At 40.3% G+C, this 26,020-nt stretch overlaps 1 protein-coding gene across 4 annotated transcripts; it reads right to left on the bottom strand.

Moving 5' to 3' along the window:
• Window positions 1-585: 585 nt before the first annotated feature.
• nt5c2b (5'-nucleotidase, cytosolic IIb) lies at window positions 586-24,218 on the bottom strand. Of its 4 annotated transcripts, XR_006360615.1 has the most exons (19): window positions 23,990-24,218; window positions 21,462-21,582; window positions 16,798-16,871; window positions 11,077-11,194; window positions 10,347-10,442; window positions 10,157-10,248; window positions 9,584-9,641; window positions 8,878-8,971; window positions 8,228-8,281; window positions 8,005-8,088; window positions 7,780-7,821; window positions 7,569-7,676; window positions 6,770-6,836; window positions 6,517-6,687; window positions 5,033-5,084; window positions 4,642-4,702; window positions 4,240-4,416; window positions 2,898-3,234; window positions 586-2,278 (listed from the first exon to the last, which is right to left on the bottom strand). XR_006360615.1 is itself a non-coding variant. In XM_044029170.1 (18 exons), exons 2-18 carry the CDS (start codon window positions 21,560-21,562, stop codon window positions 2,965-2,967), a joined length of 1,719 nt encoding a protein of 572 aa, XP_043885105.1. In that variant the 5' UTR covers window positions 21,563-21,582; window positions 23,990-24,218; the 3' UTR covers window positions 2,837-2,964. The 4 variants fall into 4 exon arrangements, 3 of the variants coding, with proteins under 3 accessions (XP_043885105.1, XP_043885106.1, XP_043885107.1); XM_044029170.1 differs by lacking the exon at window positions 586-2,278 and having other exon boundaries at window positions 2,837-3,234; XM_044029171.1 differs by lacking the exons at window positions 586-2,278; window positions 21,462-21,582; window positions 23,990-24,218 and adding an exon at window positions 18,464-18,574 and having other exon boundaries at window positions 2,837-3,234.
• Window positions 24,219-26,020: the final 1,802 nt, after the last annotated feature.

Raw genomic sequence — 26,020 nt, 5'->3', positions numbered from 1 at the left:
GGCTCGTGTCGGCGTGTGTTTGTCCGACGCTCTGCTGCTGCTTTTTGTAACACAAATGTCACATTAAAGTCGTCATAAAAATCCCCCTCAGAAACATCTGTAGTGCGGCTGATTAACTGATTAACTCAATTAACTCATTTATGGAAGGTTTTCGTGCACAAATCATTATTCTTTTCATACGAAAGTCTTTTAAATGGTCCAGTTTTGGTTAAAAATTATTTCTAATTTGGTAGAAATTGAATGTAAAATAACTATATTTCACTTTCTACAAGTGTAAAATCCCACATTGGACAAAGTAGACATCAGTTTTGATGGAATATTCAGCTGTGACATTTCAACAGGAAAAGAACTTCAAGACAATTATGAAAAACTATTTTTTATTCTACATTTTTATGTATTTTTTTCCTCAATGTACAGTAGGTAATGTCTGGAAACAAAGAAAAAAAAAACACTTGAGGAGAACAAAATGTGATCAAATGAATGCATAAAAACCAAATAGTATAGTTAGTATAGTTCCAGAGAACGAGAAGGCGGTCGCTGTTGCTAACGTGGAGGCGTTTTACGATGGTTCCTTTAAGCAACGCAAAGTGTTCACAAATCTGTCATCAAAATCTGAGCGGCTGTGGTTTTTGCATCAAAAGAAAATAGAATAGAAAACACGTCTTCTAAAAACAACAGAAATGATATGAAAAGGAAATGGAACGGTCCACTTACAAATCTGTAAACCACTTAAAATAAAAATAACCATAAAGGTGTTGATTACAAGCAACATTATAGTTACAGTTCTTAACATGCTATTCACATTTCCCTTCATTTAAATTTTTCTTCTTTTTTTTAAAAAAAAATCTATTTTTTACAGTTTTTTTGCTATGAAAATGACGCAGTCCACAAAAAATGCTTTTATAAATCAGCGTGACAGAACACATTTCATGGTTTATCACATGCATTATGCCGCTGATGCACCTGCCTCGTTTAGCATAATATCATCCAGTTATTCCCACATTCAGGAACTAACATTACAGCATTAAAACAGTTAAGAAACAAAAGAAAGGAAAAAGCAAAGGATGGAGTAACCACAACAGCATTTTTCTTCCCTTTTTGTGGCTCGAATCGACTTCAACACGGATCAATATGACGGGAAACAACAAAAGAGGGAGAAAAAAGTCAGCGTGTGTCAAACTCAGGCTGCGTCTCTGCATGTTTTGAAAAACTGGACACAGGGACGTGTCATGACTGTGTGTCCAGAGTCCAATAAGTCAATGAGACAGAGTTTGAACACATCAGAGCATCTTTGAGGACAAAGTTGGACAAAATAATAACCAGTTAGAACATCTTAAATCACATTCAAGTTTCCACCTACACTTAGCTCTGATTTAGACTAAGGGAGTTCTTGTGCGCTGATGACGACTGAGAGCAACTGGTGACGCAAATAGAAAGGATGTGGGAAAAACATGATGTGAAAAATGGTTTAAGTGTTAATCTGACACAGTCTAATCTTTGCTCTGCTGCCTTTTTTCCTCCCGCTTTCGTTTCCATGACACTTTTTTGTTATACAGCTACTATGATAACCTGTTCAGGGCATTTCTAAAACATTCTTTCCCTCTTTTTTTGCTTGTCTTACAAGAATTGATCATGTGCATAAAACCACATACGGTCACTGAAATCAAAACACACAAAACCGAGTCAAAATAACCAACCCTTTTGATAGATAGGACATCCTCATTCATTCATGAATACTTGTGATGCTTTAAAAGGAATATGCAGGATTTAAACATCACGTTTTTACATGAAGTTGGGAGTTCAATAAGCTTCGTCCTGTCAAAACAAAAAGATGCCACTCTCACATTCATCACATTCTCACGTCACACTCGTCATGAAGCTGCTAAAAAATATGTGTGTATATGTGTGTGTGTATATATATATATATATATGTATATATATATATATACACACACACATGTTGTCATCAAAATAAAAGGCCTCTTGTGTTCTGTAAAAATACTTTACAGAAACACGACTGTAGTCTGGGGTTGCCATAGAGACTGTTGGCATTTATTTTACACAGTTGCATCTGCCCTCATTGTTGCTAGGTGACAGAATATCACTTTGTGTGCCACATGTTCTCTAAACATAAAAAAAAAAATTTGCATCTGATGATGATTTAATGGTTTGGCGCCTGCTTGTGCTTCAGTGCTCCTGTGCTTCAGCGCTCCTGTGCTTCAGTTTATAATCCAGCTGATCTGCAGCTCACTGTCACTCAGGATGCTACAGTCTGAGTCTATACACACACACATGCGCACACACACACACACACACACACGCAATTACAAGATGGAACAAATGACTCCTCTGTCATGACAAGAAAATGGACAAAATAAATGAAAGAAAACGTGAAAAAAACTGAACCATTGTTCCCATATTGCATAAAAAAAAATTCTACTTTTATACAGTATGTGCATATATTTTCTTTTTTCCTCCTCCAACACTGAGAACTGTTAAGTGTTTGTTTACTGTGTCCACAGAGGCAGTGACAACACAGTTCACTGTCAAAGTCTGGAGGGGATTAAAGTGAACATGTACTTGCGTGTTCTGTCTGTCTGTCTGCCTGTCTGTCTGACCGGGAAATAATACAGGAATCAAATCAATTATCACAATGAAGCTGGGGGAAAAAGTTTGATTTTTGAGGACCCAGAATGCAACAGTCTGTCTCACTACTGGTCCTTGTTACACTTTCCCTCGCAAAAATCTCCAGTATATATGTGTGTGTGTGTGTGTGTGTGTGTGTGTGTGTGCATACAGCACTGTTACAGTAACACACACACACACTGGAGATGTTAGTTCTCACTCACAGAGAGAGAGAGAGAGAGAGAGAGAGAGAGAGAGAGAGACATCACTACCTGACTCAAGTGGGAAAACATGAAGGCAGAAGCAGGAACATGGCTCTCCTCTCCGTTTCCCGCCATATTACTCCTCCTCTTCTTCTTCTTCTTCCTCCTCCTCCTCCTCTTCCTCCTCCTCCTCCTCGTCGTCATCCTCGTCGTGGCAGTGGGTGATCTCTTGAGGAGTCTGCGGGAACAGGTTGGGGGGTTTGATCTCGCTGAAGGAGCGTGTCAGCTGGTTGCGCTTGCAATCCAGGTCCTTGCAGTCGCTGCAGTGGGTGCGGTTGCGCGTGGCCAGCGGCGACTCTGCGTCGATGTCCACGTGGGTGTGCTCAACCGTCGACTCGTGGGGCATCTGTGTGGGGGAAAGAGATTTCCAGAGATCAATGTGTGACAGTGGATGGATTAAATTTAATCCACCGCTGTAATAGAAAGTGAAATAAACAAACACAGCAGCGTCGTAGTTTTTTAAGTTTATCTTCATTTGTCCAAGAGGGGGAAAAAAGTGGGGGAAACAGCCCTTTAAGCATGCAGTATGTAATTTGTGCCACTAGGGGTCTCTCTCTCTTTCTCTGGAGTCAGAGATAAAGTCTCAATCACAAGATCCAGCTCTTCTTTGATGACATGAAAGACTTTCACAGACTTTCACACACAAGCATCTCCATGGTTTTACAGAGAATTGTCAGGAAAAAGAAATATATTGTGAGAGTGACAGATTAAAAGTCGAATCTGGTGTTCTCTAGCCTGAGAAAAAAAGATCAAGACAGGTGTCACCAAAGATCCAGAGAGACGGCCATAAAATGAGCTTGAAGCGAGCGCAGAAGGCAACGGATTCTGATCGTGTCGTGGTCACTTCATATCAAATACAGTTTACGATGCAAACTCACTTTGATATCTTAATGTTACACACTTTTATTGCATGAGTAGGATGAGGTAAAAATGTATCAGAATTTGACGGCGTAGAATACTGCAGGTCTGGAATAATGTCTGCTCCGACTGTTTCTCCATCCATTCGTCCATTTTCTACCGCTTTATCCTCCACATGATGGTCGCGTGCCAATCTCAGCTGACATAGGGCGCTCTCACTCTCACACTTTACGATCAATTTACCCCCGCCCCCCCCAAAACTGTTTCTATCCTCGTAAAATGCACTGAATCTCCATGGATTTAAAGTGTGTGTAGTGAACTCTTGACAGTTTGAAGCTGGCACCAGGCCGTACATTTTTGCAAAACCTTTTCCTGCCGCCATGGCAGTGTAAACAAACTTGAGTCACGTGACGTCCGGAGCTCTATAAACAAAGCCGTAAACGTACTGGCTCTAAACTCTTTGATGACGTCGTTTTCACATTCACACACTCACCAGGACGTGAGCCGCTCGGAAGAGGTAGCTGAACGGGTAGTAGAGGAGGTTGATGAAGGAGGCGGCGTACAGGTCGGCGTAACGCATCACCTGCGAGGCAAACAGGGTTTGTCTGGATCCGCTGCGGAAGAGGCTTCCCATCATGCCGTAGCACATGTCCATGTCATGTGTCACTTTCTGGTGTGACAAAAAACAAGACTATGAACGTTTACGCACTTTTAATTTGACATCTTTATCATGGGTGCTGTGATTTCTTTTCACCACTCAGAGAATGATCACGTTATACAGTGCAAAGAGCTGTTAATGATTAAACTCCAGTGGACACAATGCAAATGCAGGGACTGATAACTTGGCAGCCGGTGTCTCCCGTCGTCATAGGAACATGGGTGATTAAGGCCGTACCTTGACTCTTCTCTGAAGAGTGCTGATGTCTGGTCTCTCGTTACTGCTGCTGTCCAGATGTCTGAGGACGAACAGAGGAGAAACACGCTGCAGTCAGTCAGTCAGTCGCGAGGGGGAGGGGAAGGGGAAACGCTATCAGTCTGCTGAAAGGTAACGTGTCAAGGATGTGGTGCAACAGTGAGGCGTGCCAGACCATAAATAACTTCAGCAAACGTGGTAATCGGGCAGCCTGTGCGAGATGACCCTGCAGACTTTAACCCGATCACCAGGTTCTCTCGCAGACACACGCTCACATGCGAGCGGACAAAAACTGCTGCTGCAGCAGTCACTTTCAAACGTTGAGAAAAAAAGGGAGCAGAATATGGTGAAGATTAAAGGTCACGTCTCTTACTTGTAAAGTTCAGCCAAGAAAATGTCCAGGCCCTGCAGCTCCTCAAATAATGCTAGAAAACAAAAGAAGGAGAGAGAGTGAATCTCCGTTTCCACTCCAGTATAAATAACTATGACTCTGTGAATGTGAGTGCGGAGTGAGTGACAATGTGATCCATGTTCTGGGAAGTAAGGTAATAATAGGTTTGCCACCAGAGAGCGACTCTGCTGTTGATTTATAACCTCAGTTAACATTTAACTGTATTAATCACTAGTTTCAGGAGAACATTATGTCAATTTTGGAAATTATGCTCCTATTTAGAGGAAAATAGATATGTGAGTGACAGGATGATTGACAGCTGGTATGGTGCAGTAGGAAACTGGTTGTAAGTAACAAAATAACGGCAAATATCATCACCATTTTTGATATACAGTGTGTGGTTCTGACTCGTTATCAAATGTAGATTATGAGTATATAACCTGTTACAGGGAGAGTTGTGGTGTATGCAGAGTGAGTGTGGTACATACAGTAGAGCTGCGTGGCTGGACACATTGTGTCTCTGCTAATCGGGCGGCAGAGAAAACATGTTGTAACATTCCAACTGTACAGCTATATTTGGAACATTCTTAGTGGTTAACATGCTGTAAGAGAACCCTTCGACAAAAAACATAACCCAAACAAAAAAAACAAAACAAGCTTGCGCATGATTACACAGCTTCTGCACTGTGGAGCTTATTCACACAGGAATATGTTGAGAAAAACGATTGACTGTATGTAAACACAGTAAGGGGCTGTTCAAATACAGCATCTAAAAACTCACAGAAGGCAGTTTTAAGCCACTCCTGTCACGTCTATCATTGCCAAGCAACCGAAACCTAGGCTGCTAAGATCACTGTGAAATTACAGCGGCAAGACTGAATCAATTCATGCATTCAACTTGGAATCAGATCAGACAATGGATTATCATTACCCTAACAGCGGCTTTGTTACTTGATCCATGAATCGAAAAAGAAAACATCCATGGTTCCTCGCCTGATTCAGGAGGATTCATGTGGATGATGGGAGATTCAAAGCTTATTCAAAGCTTATTTTAGAGTGGACAAAGACCACTTTGACCTACTTCTTTGGCCCACACTTTTTCATCTTGGTGCAGTGTGGATGCATTTTTATTTTATTCACATAGTTTATTTGATGGGGTCAACTTCAGCCTGATATGTACATGCTGTAGTAACTGATGGTTTGCACCGATTTGCGTCGCAATGGAAGCGCAACCTAACACAATTGCTCTTGTAGAGCGTGTGTTTTCGTTTAAAATAATGTATTTGTATGCGCAAATATGTAATTGTACTCTTTGTCCCTCACACACCTGTACTTTAAAAACACTGAACAAGCCCTGGTCTAGTTCAGGTCCCTGTTCAGACAGTTTTCTTATAAATCTCCAGGTGAACCGTTATCTCCACGTTCCTGTGAGTGCGGGTCTGCGTTTGTGTTTCTTTCCAACTCACAGCTCTTGTCCGTCCACACGTGCAGCTCCTGGGCCAACTCGGGTATGACCAGGAACGTCCTCCAGCCTTGACGCTTCTTGGACTTGAGGATGTCTCCAAAGATATGGTCCCCGATGTAAACTATGTCCTTGCCCTTGGCTCCCAGCAGGTCGCACACAATGTCTGATGAACCTAAATGACAATCGCAACTGCTGAAGGCAACTGATCGCTGATGCACCAAAGAAAGAATGACTGAGAGGAACCATGGACTTACCTCCAGAGTAGACTATCCCATGCTGCAGAGGTCCAGTGTAGGTTCCAATCTTTAAACGCCCTGTTGTCTGTAATGAAGAAAACAGACCTCACATTACACAGAGTGTTTGTATCTATTAGTCTAGCATCCTGAAGTGTAAACAGGAAATGACACTGGGGGACTTTGTTAAAGTGTTTTCTGAAATGCTGTATCACGTTGACCTTCAGGGCCACCGTACACTCGGATAGAAATGTAGGTCATCAGCATGATTTGTTGAACACACAAATCTGAATCATCAAATCAACTTGAAATAGATGATGATTCTCACAAAATGAGGACAGTGTGTTCTGTCCTCCATCTCTTACTGTGAAACATGATAGTAGGTCTTTTCAGGGTGATGCAATGCACAGTGTACAAACAGTAGCTTTTAAATGTGGTGCAGCAAATTTTAAAACTATTTACAATTACAAAGCTCAAATTTGTGGACCATTATCACATTTAAAATATGTTAAATAGACTCGGCCTACTATGCAACTTTCAGTTTCATGTCACTTGTACATGAAACGTTTTTTTGCCAACTCAGTTCAGCTTCTTACAGAATCACCAGTGGGGCAGAATCTGTGTAACGAGTCATCTCTATCCAGGCTATTCAAGACGTTGTGTGTTAAGAGCGTGTGTTTTTTTTTTAGGCTGAAATAATTTACAGACAATGTAACTCACAAGTCAAATTTATATCCTAATTTATCACCATTACAAAAATACTGTCAGGAGGTTGTCAGCAAATTGTGATACGTCAGTGAGTGTTTCCCTGAGTTCTCACCGTGTCGACTTGTCTGAGCACCGTACCCTCCCCGAAGAAGAGCGGCTTCCTGGCATCGACCAGGATCAGGTCAAAGTAGGACTGCCAGGGCCGGTGGGAGGTACCAGGCTGTGGTGACAACACACACACACACACACACGAAAAGAGAAAGTTTTAGATTCAACACATGTCAAAGTGTGATCAGAGGGAAGGAAGAACTTTGGTACTTTACCTTGGGGCCATGGGGGAAGTCAAACAGGTAGGTCATGATTTTCTGTGAGGACACAACACAGTCAGTTCAAGTGCAATATCGATATCAAATAGATTCTTTCATTATCATCGGTCCTACCACCAACTGAATTTTTGAAATCCATGGCAACTGAATGAATAATTACAGGTTTCCCCCTTCTACTGCGCACGCGCACACGCACGCACACACACACACACACATACTTACATGAGTGTATTTGTAGTCACTGTTAGTCGCCAAGAAAACCTTGGCTACTTCATTCATTCTGCTGAGCAGAAGAGGCAGCTTCCCCTGGTGGGAACAAAGAGACAGAAAAGACTGAAGCTCGAGGCATCTTTACAAAACCAGCTCCTTCACAGAGTTCAACAATAATGTGTGATTCAGTGTGTGTGTAAGTGTGCAACGTCCTCGATGAATACCAACTACTTACATCTTTGACTACATATTTCTCCAGGTTCTCGACAGTCTTTTCCTTCAGAGTACCCTGCAATGTGAAAGCAAGTTAGTTTGAACTGTCTTTTTATTTTTTTGTTTGGACTCAGAACAAACATGTCTGAATTAAAATATGTAATATAATGTAATAAAGTGATTACATATCTTATATCTCAAAGTGCATTTATGCTGTTGTATTATAGCCCAGCCTTTAATGTTTATTCAAGGGTGCAGTGGGTAACTTATAGTCATTTTCCTTGTTGATGTTATTATTCTGCCTGTTTGGTCTTCATTAAAAGAAATGATGTAACATTATTTGTATATTGTGCCCTATAGGTGTAGGTGTAGTAGGCAAGATTTTCATGTACAAGTTTTTGATTCACATTTTGGGTTTGCCGAGCTCTTTCCTGAGCTTATTTCAAGTCTTTCCTTTTTCAAAGTTTCTCTGCAACGCAGGGAGCGGCCACTACCATCACCAGAACAGTCTTTCCGTCTCAGATGACTTGAGCCTTGATTTAATTTAGATTATGTTATGATGAAAAATTATAGTGGAATTAATTATCAATATTACCAAAACAAATCCTGCCTATTGTATATATAAGACATGCTATGTCCCAAAAACAAGCTGAGGTTAAAATCACGTCCTACCTTGAAGTGGACCCAGTCAACGGCATCGCGGACGTCCTGGAACATGCTCTTATAGGACATGAAGAGATCGCCATCTTTGAAGCCAGTTTCACAGCTGGAGGAGAGGAGGAGAGACACACACGTACACAGCCGTCGCACAGGCCACATCTTTACAGAAGGTTTTCAAAACATGACATTTGTTTTTTGTTTGCTTTTAAATGGGATAGCCTTCCCTTGTTGGAGGGGTCCCCAGCCAAACAGGAAAGCATTCTCCCCCTAAAAGACCAACAACCAGGTTTCAGAGGACAAAGGACATGCAGCCATTCCAGATTACATTCTCAACAAATTTACAGGCCATTATTACAACGCCTTTAATGAGACATTTTAACGATTATCTCTGAGTTACATCAGGATTTCAAGTCTTTGTAAATAGTTAGTGGAAATATTTATTTATTCCTTTATGTCATTGTGATAAGTCTCCATGCTGTCCTTCGATTAGTGGCAGGGATAAATGAATCATGGTTATAGAAAATGAAAATTAGACAGGTTCTTTGACATAAATGCCTTTTCATGTTTTGAGTTCTACAATGATTAGCTTTGATTAGGCCCTGCACCCTCCCATGCTGTAGGGCTTGATCTTGACCCAGTTTGGCTTGCACCTGCACCTTTGTGTCACCATGCAAATGCCAAGAAACGTGTTGCTTGGCAGATACTGAGAGTTATTTACCTTGCATATCTGTCACAGTTGGAGAAAAAGTCAACGAGGCAGGCAAAGAGGTAGGTCTCTGTAAAGACAAACAAATAAGCTGTTGTCAGCAGGTGCGCTCGTCAAAGATAAATTAAGCCATTTAAAGTGTTGACATTTGACAGAGGCTGCATACATATATGTAGATTTTCATTCTGAATAAGAATGAAAAAACGAAATCAGACATTTTTATTGTACAGTTTTAGAGAAATTTAATGTCCAATATTAGAACTTTTTCATCAAAGAAATTATAGCTATATAGATAGACTATATTGTCTGTCCCAATCAGTGACAGAAAGTTTTATTTGAGATGTAATAAAAACAAACATGTTCAGGAAATCGATCACACAAGAGACGTGTGTTAAACATTTTTCCCACCATGAGGAAATGTGCTGTGCCTTTTATCGTTTTGTTTTTTAAGTGCCCTTGTAAAAGAGAGTTTGCTCTCAGTCATCCTCCCTTTATAAATAAAGGTTTAAGCAATATCGTGGCTTGAAACCTATAAAGACCTTAATTGCATATTTTATTTCTCTTATCTGTGTTCAGAGACCTTACCTGGCAGGTTAAAGAGCGTGTTGAGGATATAAAAGCGCTCCGTATCATCTCTCTGGATGAACTTGTTTGGGTACCGTTCACGAGTCTCAGGGCTGAGAAAAGACAAACACACACAGGCGACATATTAATGTAAATGAAGATGTCGGGGAGAGATTTTGTTTTTGTGATTTTGCTATATGCGATCGCTCACCCTCGCAGGAAGTTGAATCCGTGGACACAGACCAGGATATTACCGTAGGCATCAACCTTTAAGAGGTTTCCATACATGGTATCAAACACAAGGCCCCTGAAAGCAAGAAAAACAAGACATGATAGTTTTACATCTGTAAAACAAAAGAAAAACATATTTGCCATACAGTTAAGGAACTTAACTTTGACCAGGTGATGGATTCTTGCTGATCCAGGCTGTTATAGTTATATTATTTGTAAAAGACCTGTTTTCACCAAGCTGTTCACAGTTATTTGTGTTTTAATTGCCTAAACTTGTGAAGGGTATTAAGATAACCCATCAGTACCTTCCCACTTTTTGGCACCATTCCACTGGGGTAACTAGCAGAGTAGTCTGATCTCTAAAGGGTGGAGCTAGTCACGCTGCACGTTAATTGTGTGACAACAGGAATGAAATAGAAAAGGTCTTAAATCTTCTCTCTGTCATAATACAAGGTATATTTATATGTGGTGGGCTACACTGTGTCAGGCTGGTAAAGATGTCACACTATTTATTGAAAACACAATTAGGGTTTAAACTGTACCGTGGCAGGCTGAACTGCACTGTACTGCGTGGTGGAAAAAGCAGCTTTGATGTATCTTTTGAGGTCAAAGAGTTCAAAATGATAAGAGCTGAGGCAACAGAAGCAGCATTCTGCCACTGACCTGACGGCCGTTATGATGTTTGTGCTCTTGAGCGTGATGGGTCTAACCTGGTGGGGAAGGACGGGTCATACACAAAGCTGAGCAGCTCCTGGGGGTAACCGATGGAAACCAGGCGCTCCACTGTGAGCTCAAAGCCCAGTGACTCGTACTCCGGTGACTTGTACACTAGAAACGATGCACAGACACATATACATTAAATTGTATACACACACAGCTCTACATGACACACATCAATTGAATAATTGTGTAGAAAGGTTTTCACACAGTCGGTTGTTCTCTCAAATTCAGGACATTTTCATTCAGAATGTAGATGTAACGCTTAAATACACACAGCAAGCATGACCCGTGGGGGATTACATAACTAACAAACAGTCAGTCAGTGAACTGCACTCATGTTACACACGTACATGTGACTTTTATAACCATGTCTATCTACTTCAGAGTGTGAGGGGTCGTTTTAATATGTTGATAACGTGTCCTCACTCAGCTGTAACAACCCCCCCCTTTAACAGGGGAAAGGGTGGAGTGTGAAAATAAAAACAGAGACCAATGCTAGACTCAGAAAAGGCTGTGAGAGGATTCAAATGCTATCTGACACTGGGAAAAGAACAAGTCAGATGTTATAAATACAAAACAAAGAATGCACTTGTGTTGTTGCCTGCTTTTGACAGTCCCTGCGTGGGGTAGGAGGCCTCGGGAGGGGAAGAAAAATTGGCTGATGAAGTTTGGATAGAGGACAGTAAGTCCTGGGGTTACTAAACATTGGTGTCCTCATCTGCAAACTATGCGAGTGTGCACTTGCTGGGTTGTCTGTTGAGAGCTGGGTTATACACAGATGTTTTTCACAGGTGTTATACACAGAGTGGTCACTGAGTTACAGGGAAATCTTGTCCCTTTGTCGTCACTCCTCTGTAAGCTACAAATTGCTTCTGCATGATAATAACAAGTCCCTCAAAACCCCCTGCACACTTTTGACCCAACTACATTTTCTCCTCCTACTCCTGCTACTGCTTGAGGCTCTGAGACACTACAAAAGGAAAGGAACCTATTTTAGGAACCGCTTCCCCTCTCTGTCACCTTCACTATCATCACTCTCTCTTAAGCCTGTTTTCACATCATGACCTTGGGACAGTAGTGAGCTGCTCCCACCCACACCAGCACAGGACATGTTAAAATCACAGCTCTCTGAGTCTGTTACATAAAAAGTCAGACTGGTTATTTAAAATTCAGGAAATTGTCATTTACATAATAATTTATCAACTTAATTTTAAGATGATATTTTTTTAATATTTATTTATTTATGTATTTTTTTTTAGGATAAACATTGGTTTAATAAAATAAAATAAAATTCAATCTGACTTAATTGACAATCAGCACATTTACATGAAAAATAAAATTGCTATTGCATGAACATGTTCACCCAGACCCAAACGGACCTAGACACACGACCACAGTTATTTTCTCCAGGCCATAAAAAGAAGAAGTTGTTTCACAGAAACTGCAAGAAAAATATGTGGAAATCCAGACCAGTGTATTTTTGGACTAAGGAGACCAAATGTATGCTCTGCCAGCTTAAGTAAACATTTTGAAGTTAATGGATGATAAAAAAACAAACAAACATTGAATGGCTCTGGACATGGCATCAACATTGGTCTAGGACAACCTAGACCAATCAACCTGGTAATACCAACAAACTTAAAAGGTGCATTTCACCACCTAATGTAACAGACATACATACAATTTCACGCTGGTGCTTGTTAGACAGTATTCTAATTAAATGGTGTAGTCATGCATGGAAATGAACTGAGTGCTGCACATAAACTGACTCATTTACTGTTTACTTGACAGAGGAGTGACTTAAATAATCACAACAAACAAAACCATGGCCTAGAGTGGATGATTTTCAAACGTAACCCTAAATAACCCTTCACTATTTTGGATGACGGACTACTTGTAGATCTGTTTTGCCATGTACACCACACTCAACGCTCGAGTCATCATAGACGGTGCCATGTATTTGTCAACAAGGCAACAACAAAAACAACATCAACAGAATTTGAAACGCATGTCTGTGTGCCCAACTCTTGCCTGGAATTAGACCCTCACATTTCTGTTTTATGGGGGTCCTTGCTCCCCTACTGTGACCACTTTCTCATATGTTTCACACTGTCAGTACACTCGTATGCATGCAGACACACATGTAGACCCACACGGACACACACACGGCCGTCTACTTACAGCCGAGTCAAGAAAAGAGCCACAGTCGCAAGGACCTTGTATCCCTGATGAGATTATTGCCAGATAATTATACTCCCTCTGCTCCGATTGCTGAGGTGTGAGGTGTCACTTTGGTTTGTAGGTCAGATCACCTTTGGTTTACACGTAACAAACACCCCTTACACACGCAAAGTAAACAACCCCCACCCTTCTACTAATACCCCACTAAATCTAAATCACAGAAATTGTGGGCAGAGAATTTATCTGAACCATGTCACATAGCAGCCTACACTGAAAAAGGTAACATCGTATCCGTCTTTAATCATCTGTGGCTCCAAATATAGGGCCCAGTGACACATTTTTAACTATCAAACATATTGTGGAGGAATGTGAAAAATTCAGCACAGCTCTGAGGACCTACATTCCAGCCAAAAGTCTGGAAAACTAGGACAAGTCCGTGTGCCGCTCTCACAAAGCTCCCATTGCAATCTGGGCCTGCATGTGAACACTGAACTTAACTTTTTTTTTGCAGCATTGCATGACAACAGGAGTGAACGTATAGTGCTTTTATAAAGTTTTAGCACGACTCAGTTCCTCTCAACTCGACTGTACTCGGTTTGGTATCAGGCACGTCGTTTTCCATGACTTCATAGCGCCTCCTCAGCATTAGCATGGCTGTGCGAAACTGACGTGACATTGTTTTATATGCGATACTGTCATGCACCGTCAGTTGTGTTAGTTAGTTTTAGTTCAGTGTCACTTCCTGTTTTATTTTGGTAAGGGGTTTCTCTACTTCCTATGAGCACCTTGTATGTCTTGTTCTGTGTTTCACCTGATTCCCTGATTGTGTTCACCTGGTGCTCCTTACCCTCACTCCCTACATATACTCCCTTCTCCCACTTTCAGTTGCCAGTGTGTCTTATGTGTTTTGTCAGCGTCTGTGCCGCTTGAAGTTCGTATCAAGTCAGAGATCTTTTGTGATGTTAGTTTAGTTTAGGTTCTTGTTTGTTTTCTCAGCCTTTTCAAGTCAAGTTTAGCTTAGTGTTTAGCATTTTCCTGAGCTGTTTCTGCTCACCTTTTGTTTGCCTGTTTGAAGGAATCAATAATATTCTTTTGAAACCTTCTTCTGTTTCCGGCTTCGTGCATTTGGGTCCAAGCTTTGTGAGAGTTCGTAACGGATACAAACGCACAAACAACTGCTGCCAGACCAGAAAAACAGGTACCAGATACTATCCCTAATGGAAAAGAAAAAAAAGTAGAGTCGAATCAAGCCAAGTAGTGCTAGAACTATATAATGGAAAAGTGCCTATAGGTGCCTCTGTCATTAACATATACGGAAGTTTAACTCTTCATAGCCTTAAAGTAAGCTTTCTTTATGTAGATTAAGCCTTGCTTTACAGTGGCCAAATGTTTCAAATGTACAAACCAGCCAGATCATACTCTGATAATGCAGCAAATAAATCAGACACAAATCAACCCTGATAATCAGCACACTGACCAAAATGACTAAATTCTCTGTCAAAGTTCAAACAGATTAGATAATTTTTCTGACTCCAACTGTGCTTTTCTCAGCAGTCTGAAAAGGGCGGGGCTTAGTTGGACAAAATGTGAGGTCACGTGCCTCTGAGCGTCCTGCTTCTACAAAGCAACCACAGATACACCTGCCTTTGGCGGAAAATAGGGGCTGCAACTAAATAACCTAGTTGTTGGTCCATAAAATGTCAGAAAATGCTGTAAAATGTTTATTGGTGTTTCTCAAACCTTGAAACAAATACAACTATTCACATTAATGAAGCTGAAAAGAAATCAGAGAAATTTTTTTAAATATTAAAAAAACCTATTAATCGATTATCGAAATAGTAATTTAGTCATCGATTAATCGAATAATTGTTGTAGCCCTAGTGGAAAGGTCAGTATTCATGCAATGGCAACATCTGCCTACAGAGCAAAGCAACCCAAAACAAGAGAGAATAAACACAGTACAACTAGTTTTAATAAAGGCAGAGCACTTCACAGATAGATTAGAGTCCAAGTGAATGCATGTGTATGAACACTAATACATTATTAGTACTGACTGACACTGATGACAGGGATTTTGACGTGATTTCCAATAGTCAGTCAGATATTATGTTGTATTTTCCGGTATCAAGTTTTGTCTCAAGTTTGAAAGGGAAACACTTTTGCAAAAAAAAAACAAAAAACCTCATACTGTACATTATGCACTTTGCACTGTCTTTAACACCCTCTAAAAAACACATACTGCAGCCAGACCAGTTGCCTTGGTTAAGTGGCCGTTGTTCTGTGAATCTTTCCAGCCCCTCTGACTTGATTAAGTGCTGCTGCAGTCAAAAGATGAACACCCTCCAATGATACATGATAGCCACACTTCTAGCAAACATTAACACTTGGTTATGAGCAGCCATAAAGAGAACCTTGTCAACAGCTGAGCCTCTGTAAAATCTCCTGCCCTCTGAATGAGGGCAGGGATTCAGAGCCAGGCAGGGACTACGAGTGATCCCCGATACGGAGGGAGCCATCACTGTGAACTCAATAAACAAACGTAACCCCGCTGTCCAAAGGGAGGATTATTTTTAGAAATTGGGAGAGAACAAAAAAATGGAACTGAGTCACAGAACACAGTGACATAAAAAGAAATCTGGATATTTTTGGCCTGGTTACTGGTCAGTAGGAAAAATATCTCTGTTGTTCCAGCTTCATGTACTGGAGAGCTATGCTTAACATTTGTTATCTAAGTGATATGATGTGTTCAATGTGTCACCAGCACTGACCTAAATAACATTTTGGACTCATCAAACTGCAGTTCTGAGAAGATAGCGAGATACAGAGCTCACTATCTTGTTGCTGAATTTAATAAACTCAGCAAATAAAGGTGCGTTTCTTGCAAATCCAAATGCGTCATATTCATATAGAAATTAAATCCCTTCAAACTTTTAATTTATCCTGATTTCCACATTCACTCCACTAATGCATCTAATTTACCAAATAGAAGCACGTCCTCGAATATCTCAGCCAGCCTGAATTCAAATGACACATTTATGCATATTTTCTTTCCTTTTCTTATATTTGTTGGCTTTTATTTATTGAGACTTTGATTCTGGCAATAAACTGAACTGAATGTGCTAATTTTCAATAGGTCTACTTTATTGATAATAAAACAGAAATGATAATCAATGTGAACCGGGGAGCTGCTGTGTAACCATCATGGTTTGCTTACAAAAATTCTAACAGAATGCTTGTATGTCTGGAAATGACACATTTTACATATATTTATCAACTGAATGTCTTCTGAATTAGAAAAGCAGGTTCTCAATCTATAGTATTTTCAGAAGTGTGGATATTAAGCTTTAGGTGGACTTGATTGAGATTTTTTGAACACATTTCACCTCTAATTACAGAGGCTTTATTTTCTGGCAAACCCAAAGTGTTTGTCAGTCTGGGCAGTCAAAAACCCAAAAGACATTTATAGGTGGAAGAAACTGTTTTGTTTTTAGCCACAGTGATGATATGTTAGTTAATGTAAATGAACTTACCTGCTAAAGTGTAATCCATGTCAAAGCCAAAGCACTTAATCTTCTCCATGGCCAAACTTCTGTTAACAAACACTCTGGACAAAACAAAATAAGGGCACAGTTTTAGTTGCAATATACATTTCAACAAGTTTGTCAGCATTTATTTTAGTAGGATGCAGAAGAAGAAGAATAATAATTGCCTTATCCTAGATGACGATTTAAGAAAAGATTTCAAAACTTTGAACATGACAGTTGCCCTTAGCTGCTTTTGGACATTCACTGACAATTGGAGACTCTCTGGAGTTCCCCCCAGGGAGGCTGGGTGTGACAACAGAAATGCCCATAGAAGTGACTCCGATCCACAGCGATTGAATGCGATGGGAATCTCCAGAGACTGTTGTTCAGCAGTTCTTCAGCAGTCAGTCAGTCATCATCTAACCGCTTTATCCTCCACCAGAGGGTCGCAGGGTGCTTGAGATAATTATGTGAATGGAAAACTGCAGAATGTCCACACTCTGGAGTTTGTGTTGCACAATGTAATTGGTTCGCTTCATTGTTTTTTTTCTTTTAATCCACATTGTTAATTTATTTTATTGAAACCAAACTGCATTTATAAAGCTCTTTTCTAGTCTTAATAGCAACTCAAATCAAAGTGCCTCTTACACAAGTCTATTTACCTATTCAAACTGTGTACAGCACGTTTTTTCAATCAATCACTCAATGTTGGGGTTCAGTGACAAAGACATTTTGACTAATGCACTGAAGGAGCATGGGAATTGTACCACCTTAGCTTTCTACTTGGTTGAAAAACACATTTAAGAAAGGGGAAATGAAGACGCTTCAAGCTGAACCTGAGGTTAAATGTGGAACCTAATTTCAGTCATTGAAGTGCAGTTATGAGTAAAGTTAGCTTGTAAAATTCTGAATCAACAACGACAATAAAACTTACAAACAGCTTAATTACAAGTGTACTTTGCTTGATACTGTCAACAATGTTGGGGGATTTTGTGCAGTACTACTATGAACCTATACTTGTTCAGTGGTTTCAGCAGAGGCCTTCAGCCTGGTGTTTGGTAAAGCGACAGGAAGTAAGAAGCAAAAAAGCAGAGGATGCTAAAACCCCACAAACTTAACCAGAGCATGCCAGTCTTCCAGGAAACAGCCTCACTATCCTCACTCATAAATCAGTCAGGGGGCTGGAGGTCCACAGTGGCCACAGTGATGGTGTTTACATGCCCTGGCTGACACGGCTTCCACAGAAGATATAAGTTCTCCTAGATTGTCTAGATTGACTGCTGGCACACACACACACTTACTTTCAACATCTGTGACTGAGCTGAATGTGTGAATGTGCTCCTAAATATTTCTACACAAGTCAGTATTAACTCATGCTAGAAATATCAGCTAAAACCAACCAGCTAAAACTAGGGTAAGCACTCAAGACAGTGCAAATCTCTGCCAAGGCAGCTCAGTTTCCACATTCAGACGACCAATATCCCATAATTTCTTCCTTTGGCCATAATCTCCATCGCCAGGAAAATGTAATCACAGCGATGCTAATTAGAGACATACAGACATGGACTATGATGGAGGTAAAAAGGTAACACTTGAGTCAATATTTGACACAGCTTGTTATTAACCTGTGACAATGATCTTGTCATCTTCCTGAAATCAAGCAGTGAAATACCTGGCAGCAGATCCATAGTGAAAAAGTTCCCATTTAGATCTTTGTCCATCAGTCGACTGGCGATGCATTCTGTGTGAAATTAAACCTCAGATTGACTCTCCGCTGGTCTGACCAGCACAGGGCAGCTTTAGCCCACAAACAATGCGGTCCCCTTGCCCCCTCCCCTCCCTCTCTCTCTCTCTCTCTCTCTCTCTCTTTTTGCTTTCTTTCCATTCTGAAATTTTCTGATTTGTTGCAGAAATGATTGTGGCCGTTCCACGTCATTCTCTGCTGTTGTGCGCCGTCAGTCGGGGTTGTTGTTGTTGTTGCTGTGCATCATGGTGTTTGTAGGCTCTCAAAGACATCCAGAACAATCACACAAGTCAGGCGTCACCAAGCAAACCCCCTCGCGGTGAACAACAGCTGCATGCTCGCATCACCAATCACTGTCAATGAGGCTGCAGCCAATTGTTCTACATAAATCAAGAGTCCAGTGAGTAATAATTAGGAGGATTTATTGGCAGACATTGAATATACTGCCAAAAGGTGTATAATCACTTTAAAATATATTTTTTAAGCCTTTTTCTAGAGCAGCCCGAGTGGAAGAAGCAGCCAGAGAATGCATTTTGCTTACAATGTACAGTGAATGAAGATGAATGACATACTTGCTGGTGTGTTAAGACCACTGTAGTTCCCTGACACACTTGGGGGGGAAAAATCTGCAATCTGCAGCCTCACTCATTAGATGTCAATAATACCTATAGCCTGGATCGTATTGTAATTTATGGAAGCACTAACAATTCAAGAGTTACATTTCAGGTATTCAAAATATTCTATACAAATCACTTCCATATGGAGAACTTATTCTGCCCTTGTTTTGCTTCCAAAGAACGATGGCCTGTCAAAAGCTGAGGTGCTCCTGAACAACCAAAACAAATGTGCTTCTTTACTGTCAACATCTCTCAGTACTGAGTTCACTTTTCCAGTGAGGGATTCCAATCTAAATCTTTCTGTTATGATGTGCGGTTGTGACGGATTTAACCCTGAACCTTTTCTATTTTGTTGTGCTGTGCTCATTTCACAATTGACCTTTAGGCATAATTCCTGTGGGAGGAGTGACTAAGGACAATCACACTGTTACATATGTAAAAGTCTCTCCTAAGCACTGACAATAGGGTGAGGCTGACATGTAGTCAGCTTTGACTTTGGTCCCTCTGATAACAGTATTGCCTCAAATAGCACACATGCGCCAGGCCACACCTTCAAGAGAATCCCCTCACGACTTTTAGTCCGAGCACAGCTGTGCAGCAATCTGACGGATTGTTCCCACTGTGCTGTAATCTCATATGGACAGTGATTCGACTCTGCAGTAGAATGTTTATCTGGGCTTAGTAAAGTTGTCAGGCCTCTGCTATGTGATAATAAGATCTCATTATCAGGACATGTTGTTTGAGATGAGGTTTTGCTTTGAAGGAACAGTCTTTGTCAGTGAGATTAGCAAAGGGGTCATGCAGTGTGTGTGATTGTTCGCTTGTGTTTTGGACTTTTGTTTTAACACACACGGGGGAAACTGAAGATTGATCATGCCATAGAACCTGTGAGGACACCCCAATATGTGACAATGTGGAAGTAAAGAACAACAGTATCCAGTGGACATAAATGATTGTCAGCATGAGTTAAACATTAAACAAAAAAAGAAACAAGTAATAAAATCCCTCTTACATCAACATGTTTGGTTCTGGACAGTTTTGAAGTCAGCATATTGAGAAACGAGGGCATCTTTATGACAAGGAGCTCCCATTGTACAAGTTGACAAAACAACTTACAGTCAAAACAGCGTAATCAATATCAGTTTTGCCTTCAGTGCAATGTGCTACGTTTCTCCAGGCTTCTTTCACTCAGTCAATTGACCTTAACAGTCTGGTGATGTTTTAACATCTGACTGAGGAGTGTTACCTAGCAACCAGAAAACCACACCCAAGAGACAACTGGCATCATATGTATAATCTGCTTTGACGTCCCAATTCAATTTCATAAACCTACTAATAATACCAGCAAAAATAAACACAATATGATAGCTGGACATTTCACCATCTACAAAAGTGGAAGTAAAGAGAGGAAAATCCTCTTCTCATTTTTCTAAATAGCCAGAAATTATTAGATTGGTTAAACAGTTAAATATGAAAAGTATGATTTTCCTTGCTATGTTCGTGACTGCAGTGTGGTGAAGTAATTTGTTATGTTTGTTTTTATTTGTCTAGAACAAATACTGTATGCTAGGCTATCTGAATTTTAGTTTGGAACTCTCTCTCAAACCTCAGAGGTTATCTCTTGTTCAACCTCAGTGTCCATCATTCTCCGTTTACATCATCATTGTCATCTCCAGTGACAAGGCTCTTATTCTATTTCCAGATAGAGTTTCACCAGTTTCCACTACTTCTGCTTTCCCACTGTCAGCAATTTTGTGAGAGGAGGAGGCGGAGGACTGGCCTCTTGCTGTTTAGGTTTTACAATTATAGACAAACAATCTTTGTACCATAAATCTATATTTCCCTGGGAACCTACTGCCTTTATAGTGGCAGACAAGTGATTAGGAACCCATCTCAACACTGTTATTATTCCAGAGCCATCTCCTTAACTACTCACAATGGAATTAATAATTACGGGCTGTGCAACACGATTATACTGTACATTGTGATGATGATGAGAATTACTATATGTATCCTTATCTGATTTGCAAATTTCCTTGACTGGGATGTGACCATAATACAATAATGACAGCTGTTTGTGTTTAGATGTGTCAGTGTTTGTTCCAAACTTTGGATCAAAGAGAGGCCCTGGCCTTCATGATTTGCATTTATGACCAGACAAAGGATTCATTATCATGGTTCAGCATCTCTATGTTCTGTCTATGGCTCAACTCAAACCCTGAATCACAGTTTGCTGTACAGTTTGTGGGGCAAAATTAAGATAACCAGAAATCCGTTGGTTTCCAACCACCCTGACCTCTGTGTCTAACCTGTGGTAGGGCTCTCTCCTGTATTTTTTCATTGACAGTCTGTCCATGTTGGCAGGCAAGTCTGCAAAGTTCTGCAGTCGGTCACTCCATGAAGTGGTCATCTTTAAAAATGGTTCAGTGTCTGGGGAGAAAAAAACAAAAATGAATACAACAGTTCAAAGGGAGCTAATACAGTCTGAGTTTGAAGTTTAAGTCAGGTCATGAAGATGAAAATTATGAAATGAAGGAAGATGATTAGGTGGTCACTAGAACAGGTTTTATTTAATCACTTACAATTCAAACAACTACTGTGCCAAACATCTACTGAGGCATTACCTCTCACAGCCCAACATGTCCCAGCTGTTTGATCATCATTAGTCAGATAAGGACACATTTGTGGAGTAGAGAATGGAGCATAACCAGTCAGACCAGTGGATTCATTTAATTTCATGTCATGATCTGCCCTAGTCTGTCCAATGAACAGGATTTATTGTACTAGTAAAGCTCTTACACTCACTGGTGGCTTTTGTTGGATTTTTCCTTATGAGACGAATTAATTAGCCAGTGAAACAAATTCACCTTGACATGGCACAGAAGAAGTATTTACAGAAATAATGAGACTTCAGAATCCTATGTTTGACTTTTGATTAAGTCATATGCAAACACACTTAGAACAACTGACAATAATCTAGGGATACTCAAATGAATTTCTCTCTCAGTGGAGTCAAGTCAGTTGTTGGCTGTGTGTGTGTTTTTATTATTTATTAATGGCCCTTTTATGTTTTTCTTTCCTCTAATGCTGTGACTCTCTCTGGGCTGCAAGAAGGAAAGGCAGAGGTCAGCTTTCTTGTCTGTTTAGTGCCAGCACAAATGCAAATGAGACTGACACGCTGAAGTAGAGGAGTTCAGTCAACAATGCCACACAGACACACAGTATGTTTCCATGCAGTTAAGTCGAGCTGCAGTTACAGCTTGACTACGCCGTTGGACCAATGTCTTTGTCCTACTATACAAGAGTGGGATTCAACAGTGACTGAAGCGATGTATATCCGCCTCTGCTACACTAGGTGTCGACAAACCCCTGTTTCAATTTGTTATTACTGGACCGAAATTATGACTTAAATTCCGCGAAGTTAAGCTGGCAGCTAGCAGCTTAAGTTAGTGACATGTGGCGTGCCATTCCGAGTCTTCTCATCATTAATTTACTTTCAAATATTCAGTTATTTGAGTTGGTCGAATATAAACTCTGTCTCCTGAGCAGTCTAAATAAGGTACCATACCACATCTGGATTTCACCACATGTTTCTTGCCATTGTCTTCCTCTTCTGTGTAACATATATTATTTCTTTAATGATACCCATCCTCCCAACCGCACAACCTCAGTATGTTAGTCCTACTTCAAGAAATATGATTAAGTTAAATTTTAGTCACATTACCACAATAATTCAAATTTGTTCTATCATCATGCAACAACTGACTATGACTATGTTAATGTATTACAACACAGACTTTGGTGATTTACAGCTCAATAGAAGGCTAACTTTTTGTACATCAATGTAACTTATTTCAGCCAGATATAACACTACCAGCTGTGTTCAGACTACACATGTAATGGTTTCAGACACAAGTAAACTAAAAACTGATATATACACAATTCTAGCTATTGTCTGTACATAAGACATCCATCTAGAGTTTAAAACACGTACTATAATCAAACTACATTTTGAAGAGCATCCCCCGTTCTCATCCCCCCCAGAGATTTGAGGTTACCAGATATTTTGAGTAACCAAGCTCTCTCAAACCGTAATACAGATCTACAAGGAGCTACACTTATACACTTTTTACATAAACAGAATCTGCAGGTTGTAAACTATAAATTGTGTATAGACTATTTGTACCAGTGTTATTATTTCAATGTAACCTGTTTAATACAATATATTTCTTACATAGTCCCTTTAGTAGAGTTATTTCAAATATAATCTACCTTTTATTATTGTTGCATAAGACACTACTGACATTACCAGAAATTGGTACAGAATTCATCTTTATCAACTTAACTGCAGTGTCTCGTGATTGGAATCATGCGCTACTGCTTATTTCGATTATTTTTGATGAACTTATTGCGAGTGCTTTTATCGCGATGCATGGGGGTTGACGTACCGACACACAGGAGGATACCGTTTGTGTCAAAACATTATCTTCAACCGTATTATCTTAAACTATAACATAGCCGATGGCGAGGGCTCTCATCTAAGCTAAAGCTAGCAAAAAAAGTATATGTTTTAAAGGCGAACAGCCAAGCAAAGCCTTTGTTCGCATTGTTAGCAAACAAACAGTCGTTTGGTAATCTTTGCTGAAGTATAACCGCTAGCTAAGAGTGAGCTCTGTCCCGCTATGTCACTGAGGAAGCTAGCTAAGGGTTAGCTGCTGGTGCTTAGATGTGAAAACAAGAGCTCCATAAACAGTCTGTGGTGGAGGAGAGCTGGAGGTAAGAGGGAGGGGGGGCAAGTTTCACTGCGGTTAGCTGTGAGGCGCATTACTGTACTCACCTCTACGGACTCCTGGTTAAAACAGCTGCACTGTCCGTTGGTTTTGAGCATGCGCCCTGGGCAGAAAAATTAAATGAATGTTTTTCGCTTGCGTGGAGATGCAGCCAAAAGCCCTGGTGTGTTAACTCTGTGGAGTGAGGCAGCAGATGAATGTCCCTTCCCTATCGTCTGTCTTCTGTCTTCTGTCTTTTCTCTGCTCTCTCTCTCTTTCTCTTTTTGCCAGCTGTTCTCGTTATGGGACATTCAGTGGGCGGGGCTTATCCTCCGTTTGTCACGAGAAGGCGGGACTGTTGCTGCTCGTCCACCCACACGTGATTCATACGTCACAGAAAATTAATTGCCATTTACTATTGTTTGTTGCCCTGTAACTGTTCCTCACTTGTTTTTGGCATTGCACAATTGTTAAGATGTTTTGGACTTTATCCACAATAGCATTATGAAACATTTTGAGTTGTTTTGGATGAATGTGTTTGGCCTCTTTGAAAACAAGGAGAAAAACAGCCCTGTTTATTTGATTAATATAATTTTGAATGATTAATTATAATAATAATTATTAGCATTATTATTATTATTATTATTGTTATTATTACTATTATTATTATTCATTTCACATTCTTCACATTCATTTGTAAATACAGTGGTAAAAAATATTTATGATAATGATATTTACAGTGTAAACAAGGATTGCACTTGAGGTATTGCACATGGTGTGGGTAGTAACATTTTGGGTGAACTGAGCTGTCAGACACTCATGTCGGTGTGCTGAGAGAAAATGGAAAAAAGGACAAACTTCAGGTTTTCTTGGCTATTCTCAGAAAGTGACTGTCTGAATACCAGAGAGCTGTGGAAACTGCAGAAAAACACAATTGCTGTCCAGTAATACTCCCAGGCCTCAGGTCAACACTAATTGTCTTATTAATCCCTGTGAGCGTTTTTATTGATAAAATCTCCAGTATCAGGGCTTTAGCTTCCCCATCCAGCTGATTCACTCACTCTGTTTGCTCAGCAGTCTTTGTGATGGTGTCACTTTCTGAGCTATCAAAGTTTGTTGACAAACTAAAAGCCTTCAGATCCATCCATCCATCAGTCCATCTTCTACTGCTGTATTCTCCACATGAGGGTTGCGGGGGTCGCTGTGCCAATCTCAGCTGACATAGGGCGAAAGGCGGGGTCACACCCTGGACAGAGCATCTCTCCCGCATTACTAAAATGTTTTTAACACTGCTGGGCCTAATATTTTAAAAAGGTATTAACACATCTCTTACCTATGTGTCCCAAGTGCTCCCTGTGCACTTGGTTGCACCCAGAAACATGCTGTTGCGCAGCCCCTCATTAAGAAGTGCAATTCAGATCCCACTGTTAACTCTAACTCTAGCCCTGTTTCTATAAGCTTCCTATTTATGTACAATGATGTTTTATGGGAAATGTTTTATGGGCAACTTCAAGTTTCAGTCTGCTTTTAAATCATGTCACAGCACAGAAGCAGCACTTTTAATTATCTTCTTTTAGCTATTGCCTCTGGAAACTGCTGTTACTTTTAGATTTAACTGCAGCATTTGATGCTGTTGCCCACAAAATTCTCATCTCACGCCTTGAGCACTGCTTGAGCTTTAAAGATGCTGTTCTGAAATGGCTTTAGTCGTACTTGTTAGACAGGACATTCTCTGTCCATCTTGGCCAGTACTCATAAGCAGCAGCCCCTCTAGGCTGTGGGGGTCCCACAAGGCTCCATTTCAGGCCCGCGCCTTAGCTCCAGGCTTAAAACCAGAGGAGACAGAGCCATTTCTGTGGCAAGCCCTAAATTGTGGAACAGTCTGCCTGACTTTATTCAGTTTTATCTTTTTTATTTATTATTATTTCATTTTATTTTATTTTATTTTATTTTAATTGAAGGCAATTCTTATTGTTCCCTCTTTATGTTTTATTTGGTGACTTTTACCTTATTGTATTTTTTTTTTATTGCTTCCTTTAACTTCATTTAAGCATCTAAAGTTGTTTGGGGCAACAGCGGTTGTTTCTAAATGTGCTATA

Source organism: Solea senegalensis, linkage group LG6, assembly GCF_019176455.1.
Source record: "Solea senegalensis isolate Sse05_10M linkage group LG6, IFAPA_SoseM_1, whole genome shotgun sequence".
Classification (NCBI taxonomy): Eukaryota; Metazoa; Chordata; class Actinopteri; order Pleuronectiformes; family Soleidae; genus Solea; species Solea senegalensis.
Note: the sequence above shows the minus strand (reverse complement) of the source record. Positions and strands in the feature narration are given on the sequence as shown.